The sequence below is a fragment of the Triticum aestivum genome, chromosome 3A (genome assembly GCF_018294505.1).
Source record: "Triticum aestivum cultivar Chinese Spring chromosome 3A, IWGSC CS RefSeq v2.1, whole genome shotgun sequence".
In the NCBI taxonomy this organism is placed as follows: Eukaryota; Viridiplantae; Streptophyta; class Magnoliopsida; order Poales; family Poaceae; genus Triticum; species Triticum aestivum.
In genome coordinates this window covers 643,420,750-643,430,743 of record NC_057800.1, presented here as the reverse complement: position 1 = coordinate 643,430,743, position 9,994 = coordinate 643,420,750, and the positions used below count along the sequence as shown (strand labels likewise).

The window sequence follows — 9,994 nt, the reverse complement described above, 5'->3', positions numbered from 1 at the left end:
GTCCGCAACCAGCACCGACGTGCCCGCTCGCTGTTCCGACGGAGCTTTCAGCCTTGGAGCCATTTGTACCCAGGTACACTCCGCCCCCTGTTGACGACCTCCATGGCGAACACCACGCCTGGCAGGTGTTCGGTCAAATGTCATTGAGCTTAGTTTCAAATGCTATGTCATTTTTAGAGTACGAATGATGGTGAGCTACTCGACCATGAAGGATGAGTTGTGCGATGCGTGGCTGGCCGTATCCACGGATTTCATAGGCAGGACCAGAGAGCCGCCCTTCTAGGAGCAAGTGCATGAAAAGTTTTACACAGGAAAGCACATTGCGCCTTACGACGTGTACATCATGCGACCACACAAGTGAGGTCATTGTCGTATCGCTGGCACGCTATCTAGGTTAACGTCATCAAGTTCTGCAATTTGGTCAGTCAGCTCAAGGCAAGGTGGCCATTGCACTTGGGCATGGAGGAGATGGTAAGTTTTATTTCCTCTTGCTAAACTTATTGATTGATTTATTTACTCAATGTTGGTCTACACGTCCTCTTGCTAAACTTGTTGATTGATTTATTTACTCAATGTTGGTCTACACATTATATGTAGCCCACACGCGCTGCCGTGTTGAACCACGGGTGAGGGGGACGGCCATTTACGTGAACGCGCTGTTGGATGAAACTGAGGGAGAAGTATGTGCGGGAGGACATGATCCGTTCCTGAAAAATTTTGTTGGACATCCGAGATCTAGTCGAGTTTGAGACCTTGTTATATTAGACTTAATTTGCATGCTATGTGTGGATACTTTGTGCTATTTTCTATCCAAATTGTGATAAATATCAGCCTATTTGCATGAATTTCATCCGGTTAGTTAAAATGCGATTTGAAATGTATGCAACTAGCATTGGATGGCTGCCTCCACTCCACAAATAGATGCAGGAGGTTTTTTGCAGGTTGCCGTTGAACATGCCCTAACAAGGTAAACTGCAATAGGCCAACCGTTGGATGCGAGGGGGCAGGACTGTATATAAACCAGTTGAAAATACCGTAGTTGTTCCCACGTACGCAGACTACATGATCTTAGTGAAGGATCTATAATGAGAATCAAGAAATCATAACCCCAAGGACGGTAATAGAGGAACCATTGTTCCTCAGCTGATGCACGGCCAGGAGGATCGTAACTCGTAAGAAAGGTATTTCGTCCCCTATAGTTAGGCCAAAGCCCAAAAGTAGCACGTCAGGAAGTTTTACAATCCACCCTCAACGAATGTGAAAAATGCAGATATTGTTCTCTACAGATATAATTCCGAAGTTTTAGAGATATACTACTAGAAAAGGACGTCTCTGTGTTCCACCAAAGCCACACGTCTTAATTTAGTTAGTTATAAAGTGATCTGACAAGGCTCCAATTTCCTCATGTCTTGACTTGCATATCATCATCAGCTTAAGGCGAGCGGACGGACTATCTTCGTGCAGGCCATCTTCAGTTAAAGAGGTATCCTGCGCGATGACACAAACATAACTCTTAGCACCTTAAACATGCGATGAGATATCCAATGACAGAACCGTATGGACTAACTTATTTCTTTGGTTAATTCTGTGGATCAACTGTCCAGAGCTGGTGGTGGTCCAGGTGGAGTTTGCCTGCTCAAGGTAAGGGGAGATAAAGCCTTCACCACAATGCTCATGCTTGGACGGAACTCGGCTTCATATTGCACACACAGAGCTGCTACCGCCCCAAGCTGTATTAAGGTGCGAAGGTGAAAAGTGCGAAAACAGATGGAAAAGTTACAAGTTGTCAAGCTAGTGGGTATACAAAAGAGGGGGCAAGAGACAAGAGTAGGGAGACCTTTGCAAGTCCCTTCGGCGGATATTCACCCTCCAACCGGGGATCTATGCAACCCTTCACCTTGTCTTCAGTTAATCTTGGTGTAGCCTGCACAACAGAAGCTATATGCTCAGAGAACTGGTTAACAAAGTCCACAGTGAAGGATGGGGATGTGTCTTGTTATTATGAGAAATAAGTAACTACGATGTGAGCATTACCCATGTAACCAGGCTCTGCTGCCCTCGGGGCGCTGTATGGTCCACAGGCTTTCTTCCTGTCAGAAGTTCCAAGAGAACAACCCCAAAACTATACACATCACTCTTCTGGGTCAGCTGACCAGTCATTGCGTACCTAGAAAGTTTATATTATTACAAAGCATTAGTTATACAAAAACAGTATTCTGTAATATCAGAATTCTGTAGACAATTGCATCACTTCAAGAAAGGTTTTATGTAAGGAGTACCCCCATATTAGAGTGTTTACTGCCAGGGAGAGTTTACAAGTTTCTGGCCAGTAACAGTAATGGTTAATACTCCCTCCGTTCCATAATTCTGGCCGTGGTTTAGTTCAAATTTGAACTGAAACCACGACAAGAATTATGGAACAAAGGGAGTAGAAGATAAAATACATAAATATTTGTGTCTGATTCTGCCCAAGTACAGGAAACTGGGTTGCCTCCACCTGGTGAACTTGATTCTTTTTCAGATTGGTAGTTGAGTATAAACCAGTTTTATCTGGTCAAACAAAATCCGAACAGAAGAGAAAAAACAGGCTGATGGATTCTACAACGACACAAGTTTCTCAGCATATTGCTATAAATGCTAAGTGCCAAAATGTACAAATAAATGCCAGGGAATGATTAAATTCTAATGTTGCTGATAAATGTGCTTATCTGTTGACATTTTTTAACCTCTGCTTTGAACAAGCAATGCAATCGATTTTATACAGAATTAACTAGACAAGTTCACACTCCAAAGAGAACTACTCCCTCCGTCCCAAAGTAAGTGACTAAACTTTGTACTAATTTTGTACTAATTTTGTACTAAAGCTAGTACAAAGTTGAGTCACTTAATTTGGGACGGAGGGAGTATATTTTAGCAATAAAATAGTTATCAAAGTATTAATTCATCACGGATTTGGTAGTTTGAAAGTATAGGATTCTGTACTCTGGGGCATGATAACCGAAGGTTCCCAACACACGAGTAGAATGCAACCGAGCAGCCATATCTGGAGCCTGATTTGAAAGATTGAAGTCTGCAATCTTGGCCTTGAAGTCCTCAAATAAGAGGATGTTGCTGGATCTAACATCTCTATGTACAATAGAAGGCTGGACCTTCTCGTGCAGATATTCAAGTCCTTTGGCAGCATCAACAGCAATTTTCATTCGCTGCATCCAATTAAGTGGTGGACCAGGTTGTGCACCTTGTACTCCTTTTCTTCCTGTTAGCACAAGTTAAAACATAATTGCTTACAAATAATCCACAATAGCTGTACCACCCCAATCCCCAAGTTCCCAACGAGAATAGGAAATTTTGTATCAAACTGTGGAGTATGATGGATATGCATAATCATACCATGTAGAACATCATGCAGAGACCCCATGGTGGCAAATTCATAGGCTACTATGCGAAGGTTACGCTCCATACAGTATCCCAATATATCTACGAAGTTTTCATGTTTCAATCTTGAAACCAAGGAAACCTAGCATAAGAAAGTGTGGATCATTGCTGATGGACTCTCCGTGCATTTTCAGAAAAATATACATATTTAAAATTAGAGAACACTTCATGCATTAAGAAGTGTCAGATGTATAACCAGAAGAATAAGTCCAATCTTCAATAGTAAGCCAACCTGAGTCGAGAATTCTGATATGGGCTCATTTTCAGTAGCATCAAGTTTCTTCACTGCCATTTTTGTCCCATCATCAAGGACAGCATAGTACACTCTCCCATAAGACCCTTCGCCTATTAAAGCCTTTGCCCCAAAATCATCAGTCTTTTCTATTAATTCATCCAAAGATAGAACAGGAATATTGATAGAGGGAGCTGAATCTTGTGGCTCGGCTTTCACAGTAGCAGAATCTTTCAAACCCTTTTTCATTCCTTGAAAAAGCAGAGGAAATAACATCAAATTCTATGTGGTGAATGTCAGATAAATGACCAGAACAGAGTTTTAAGTTTAAGTGGCATGATAACTGTAAACTAGCAAGCAAATGATACAATCAAGGTAAATAAGTGTACCATCTACGTTATTTGTTGGGGCCTTGGCCTTGGCACGCCCATTTTCATTCTCATCAAACTCAGTGGCTTGACAGCAAATGCAGCGACGCCACATTACTCTCCCTTTGCCTTGTTTCACCCCTACTACAGAAAGCACATAAATGATTTTTATCAGGAAAAATATTACAGGATTACACAGGAGCATATTCATTTAACTTCAGAGCACCGATGTCATCTCCTAACCAATGAAGCCTTCTAGAACAACAGCATTTGAACCACCATATACGTTCAGAAGGAGCATCAGTTTTAAAGTTTTTTGTTCGTTTAAGTGGTTTATGTCAGCACTTTGAAACATCAAAGTTGTTCCCGATGACAGCAAAGCATTTCGATGTCAGAAACAAAATCTGAAACAACCTCGAACCAGAAATCATCTCACGGATTGAAAGCGTACATCAGCTAGACTTTGCTCTATCTGAGAACATCGAATTTGCACATGTACATATCACATCCATCATACTACAGCGCGGGATTTCTGCAACCATTTCAACTGAAAATAAACTGCGCCGTCTGACAGAAATTCCCATCCCAAACTACAAAAATCACCTCGCATAAACTCCAAACACTAGAAATTTCACTACCAAACCCGGCATCTGCGACCTCCCTACACACAGCCCACACCAACTTAGACAGACAGTGGCTGGCCGACTACGAGCGCCGAGATCCAGGGCATCGAACCATGATCGCAGAGAACCTTCAAACCGCACACCAAACCTAACAAATCGCTTCCCCACCACGAACCCGCGCCTAACCCCGGTCAACCGCGGAGAGAGAGAGAGCGCGCGCGTGGCATCCCCGCCTGCGCCGAAACGCCGACCGCCGCAAAAACCGCCACCGGGCCGATTCGATCGCGGGCATTTCCGCGAGGCGGGGCGCGGAGGAGGAGGGGACAGACGAACGGAGTGGGAGGCGGCGGGATTCCGGGGAGGAGGATTTTGGGGGCGCGGAGACCTTACCTCGAGGGGTCGGCGGCGTTGCTTACTTTGGTCGGCTTCGTCGTCTCGGAGGCGGTGGTCGCGTTTTTATAGCGTTTCGCTCTCTTTCCCCTGCCTTTTTGAACTCTTATATTTTCTTTTCTTTTCTTTTTGTTTGTGTGCGCGTGTGTTTACCTTCGAGCTGGCGAGAAAACGGAACGGCCGGATGTGTCGCTGCTAGTGGGTCCCCAGCGGGAGGAATGCTGCATGCCAGTGAGCAGTTTCTAGATTGGGGGGCGCATTTCACGCGTCTACGGGTGAGGCGCCGGCTTTTCTGTTGGGTTTTGCAGGTTTAGAGATGCCCACAAGACTGGGAAGCATCTAAAAAAATCCCTCAAAAAAGGAAAAAGAGAAGAGTCCAAAAAACGCTTTGAAAAACGCCTTCCTGTTTTTCATTTAGCTAATTTTCAATTCAGCATTCAGTTTTTTTTTGTCCTTCCGATCTACTCAGTCCTGCACGCATGGTGATGATTTTCATGTCATTGTTTGGTCTCGCACAATAAAAAATGATAATACAACTAATACCGAATTCTAATCCAGTTAGATGTTGATTAACTACTTATTAGTATTAAAAACAAGATTGAGATGCAAAATATGTTTCCTCCTATCGGTTGCCCCTGGTGGTTCCCCTCAGCTCCGGGTGCCTTCCCACGTTAGCGAGGTGGGGGACCCCGGTATTGGTTGTAGCGCTCAAGAAAGCGTTTTTAACCAATGCTTATGAGCGATGGCAAAACACTCTGCTTTGGCCTAAGCAGCGGATTAAGCGTCTTTTAAATTTTGTAATTGGAATTCAGTTGTTTTTTAATTTGGCTGCTTGCGAAATAATGGTGATATGCCATTTTTCTTATTATCAAGGTTTGTTCAAGAACTATTTCCTTCAGGTTCTGCGCCCCATCATCTATTAGGCTATGTCTATTTGAACTGGACTGGATTTTAGTTGTATTGCTTGTTGTGTGAATCTGATGTGTATTTGCTATTGTGTGAACTACATTTTAGATGCTATTTCATCTATCAGTGTGCTATGTTTTATATTTTCATGTGCATATTATTCAAAAACAATGAATTTGGTGGGGTGAAATTTTGGCCAATTTGCTCTAAGTTGTGGCCTTCCGCTTCTCTTATGTTTTCCATATTTTTGAATATTGTTTGGTTGTCTCTGGTCATCTTAGCTTTTGCTAGGGTTAAGTTTAAGTGTATGACTGACAGTGGTGAGGTGATGACGCCATTGACAACGACGAATGGGCTCTCCTCGTCATGTTCTCTTTCCAGTGATGTTGTTTGGCATCAAGGTGTGGAGGTTCAGTCATGGCCAGATCTTGGGCCTCGTTTTACCTAGGTGATTGACGACACCTTACGGAGGGGATGATGTTACATGTTTTTTCCTTTAGCTCCTTCGTCCGATGAAGCTCAGCCAGATAATGCTCCGCCGATGAACATACAAGGTTTATGTCTTCCTCCTTTGTTTAGCTGGAGTTTGGATTATCTTCAAGCCCTAGTTGGTGCCACCTTCTTCAAGGTTGCAGTTTGTCCATATCATGATTGTTGGCATCTACTGATCTACATCAACGAGTTACAGACTGCTGCTTCTTCAAGCTCCTGGGTTTTAACAAGATTGCTTCAGCGAGATGAAGGCCCAGAGGCAGCAAGCCAGCAACTAACTTTGTTTGTGGTGCGCGCCGATGAATGCAGAAGGAAAACAATGTCAATTTCTTCAAGGACTTGCCTGCATTTTCTTATTCTTGTAAGGGTTAATTTTGTCTCATATATCGTCTTGGGCCTTAAATAGGGAGCAAAATGCCTTCTTTTCTTTGTCAAAGCAAAATGAGTCTATTCCTCTCGTTTTGTAATGTAAGATACAGACATTGGTTAGCTTATTCATAATTGTTTTTGCTCAATGGTGTGGGCACGAAAGGACATAATTGTGGTTCATATGATGTGTCGTGGAATTGTCATGGCAGATGTCCTAAAGGAAGGACTTAGTCGTGGAGCCATCGCAACTAGGTTATCTTAAAGGGGTTAAACGGGACAAAGGACACAGGGAGCTTATGCTGGTTCGGCTCCTTGCGGTGAAGGTAAAGGCCTAATCCAGTTTGAGGTGGTATTGCTGTTGGGGAACGCGGTATTTCAAAATTTTCCTACGATCACGCAAGATCTATCTAGGAGATGCATATCAACAAGAGGGGAAGAGTATGTCTACGTACCCTCGTAGCCCGAAAGCGGAAGCGTTATGAAACACAGTTGATGTAGTCGAACGTCTTTGCGATCCAACCGATCAAGTACCGAACGCACGGCACCTCCGCGATCCGCACACGTTCAGCTCGGTGACGTCCCTCATACTCTTGATCCAGTTGAGGCCGAGGGAGAGTTTTGTCAGCACGACGACGTGATGACGGTGATGATGAAGTTATCGACGCAGGGCTTCGCCTAAGCACTACAACGATATGACCGAGGTGGAATTCTGTGGAGGGGGGCACCGCACACGGCTAAACAATCAACTTGTGTGTCTATGGGGTGCCCCCCTCCCCCGTATATAAAGGAGTGGAGGAGGGGAGGGCCGACCCTCTCATGGCGCGCCCAAGGGGGGAGTCCTACTCCCAGTAGGAGTAGGTTTCCCCCCTTCCCTAGTTGGAGTAGGAGAAGAAGGAAGAGGGAGAGGGGGGGAAGGAAAGGGGGGCCGGCCCCCTCCCAATTCGGATTGGGCTTGGGGGGCACCTTGGCCTCCTCCTCCTCTCTCCCACTAAGGCCCAATAAGGCCCATTGACTCCCCGGGGGGTTCCGGTAACCTCCGGGTACTCCGAAAAATGCCCGAACTTGTCCGGAACCATTCCGGTGTCCAAACATAGCCTTCCAATATATCGATCTTTATGTCTCGACCATTTCGAGACTCCTCGTCATGTCTGTGATCACATCCGGGACTCCGAACTACCTTCGGTACATCAAAACACATAAACTCATAATACCGATCGTCATCGAACGTTAAGCGTGCGGACCCTACGGGTTCGAGAACTATGTAGACATGACCAAGACTCACTTTCGGTCAATAACCAATAGCAGAACCTGGATGCTCATATTGGTTCCTACATATTCTACGAAGATCTTTATCGGTCAAACCGCATAACAACATACGTTGTTCCCTTTGTCGTCGGTATGTTACTTGCCCAAGATTCGATCGTCGGTATCTCAATACCTAGTTCAATCTCGTTACCAGCAAGTCTCTTTACTCGTTCCGTAATGCATCATCCCGCAACTAACTCATTAGTCACATTGCTTGCAAAGCTTATAGTGATGTGCATTACCGAGAGGGCCTAGAGATACGTCTCCGATACACGGAGTGACAAATCCTAATCTTGATCTATGCCAACTCAACAAACACCATCGGAGACACCTGTAGAGCATCTTTATAATCACCCAGTTATGTTGTGACGTTTGATAGCACACTAAGTGTTCCTCCGGTATTCGGGAGTTGCATAATCTCATAGTCATAGGAACATGTATAAGTTATGAAGAAAGCAATAGCAACAAACTAAACGATCATCATGCTAAGCTAACAAATGGGTCAAGTCAATCACATTATTCTCTAATGGTGTGATCCCGTTAATCAAATGACAACTCATGTCTATGGTTAGGAAACTTAACCATCTTTGATTAACAAGCTAGTCAAGTAGAGGCATACTAGTGACACTCAGTTTGTCTATGTATTCACACATGTACTAAGTTTCCGGTTAATACAATTCTAGCATGAATAATAAACATTTACCATGATATAAGGAAATATAAACAACAACTATATTATTGCCTCTAGGGATATTTCCTTCAGTCTCCCACTTGCACTAGAGTCAATAATCTAGATTACATAGTAATGATTCTAACACCCATGGAGTCTTGGTGCTGATCATGTTTTGCTCATGAGAGAGGCTTAGTCAATGGGTCTACAACATTCAGATCCGTATGTATCTTGCAAATCTCTATGTCTTCCTCCTTGACTTGATCGCGGATGGAATTGAAGCATCTCTTGATGTGCTTGGTTCTCTTGTGAAATCTGGATTCCTTTGCCAAGGCAATTGCACCGGTATTGTCATAAAAGATTTTCATTGGACCCGATGCACTAGGTATGACACCTAGATCAGATATGAAATCCTTCATCCAGACTCCTTCATTTGCTGCTTCTGAAGCAGTTATGTACTCCACTTCGCATGTAGATCCCGCCACGACGCTCTGCTTGGAACTGCACCAACTGACAGCTCCACCATTCAATAAAAAAACGTATCCGGTTTGTGACTTAGAGTCATCCGGATCAGTGTCAAAGCTTGCATCGACATAACCGTTTACGACGAGCTCTCTGTCACCTCCATAAACGAGAAACATATCCTTAGTCTTTTTCAGGTATTTCAGGATGTTCTTGACCGCTGTCCAGTGATCCACTCCTGGATTACTTTGGTACCTCCCCGCTAAATTAATAGCAAGGCACACATCAGGTCTGGTACACAACATTGCATACATGATAGAACCTATGGCTGAAGCATAGAGAATGACTTTCATTTTCTCTCTATCTTCTGCAGTGGTCGGGCATTGAGTCTAACTCAACTTCACACCTTGTAACACACTAGTAAGCGTGCACGTGCAACGCATGCTTTCTTTTAACGCATAAATTAAAGTCTTTTACATGCAACATATGGCAGCGGAAAAAATTATCTATTCCTACTCTTATAAAAAACCGAGTTGGTGATGATGATGTGCCTGCCATCTTGCAGTATAGACCGTCCGATCTATATCCGACAGATAGAAAGCAAACTATGGCAATTTTGCAAAAGGATACCGCACCTCTCTCGTTCATCCTTAGAGCATCTCTAGCAGACCCCGCATTTCGCCGAACTGTAAACTGTGTTTACAGTTTGCACGAGGGCGCTTATGCAGGCTCAAAATCGTGG

At 44.0% G+C, this 9,994-nt stretch overlaps 1 protein-coding gene across 2 annotated transcripts; it reads right to left on the bottom strand.

Annotated features, from left to right (window-relative positions):
* Positions 1-1,165: 1,165 nt before the first annotated feature.
* On the bottom strand, positions 1,166-5,148 carry LOC123062847 (PTI1-like tyrosine-protein kinase 2). Of its 2 annotated transcripts, none has more exons than XM_044486519.1 (9): positions 5,049-5,148; positions 4,057-4,179; positions 3,668-3,918; positions 3,391-3,517; positions 2,983-3,256; positions 2,035-2,167; positions 1,838-1,924; positions 1,568-1,730; positions 1,166-1,488 (listed from the first exon to the last, which is right to left on the bottom strand). In XM_044486519.1, the coding sequence occupies exons 2-8, from the start codon at positions 4,148-4,150 to the stop codon at positions 1,593-1,595; spliced, it is 1,104 nt and encodes a 367-aa protein (XP_044342454.1). In that variant the 5' UTR covers positions 4,151-4,179; positions 5,049-5,148; the 3' UTR covers positions 1,166-1,488; positions 1,568-1,592. The 2 variants fall into 2 exon arrangements, with proteins under 2 accessions (XP_044342454.1, XP_044342455.1); XM_044486520.1 differs by having other exon boundaries at positions 4,057-4,176; positions 5,049-5,112.
* Positions 5,149-9,994: the final 4,846 nt, after the last annotated feature.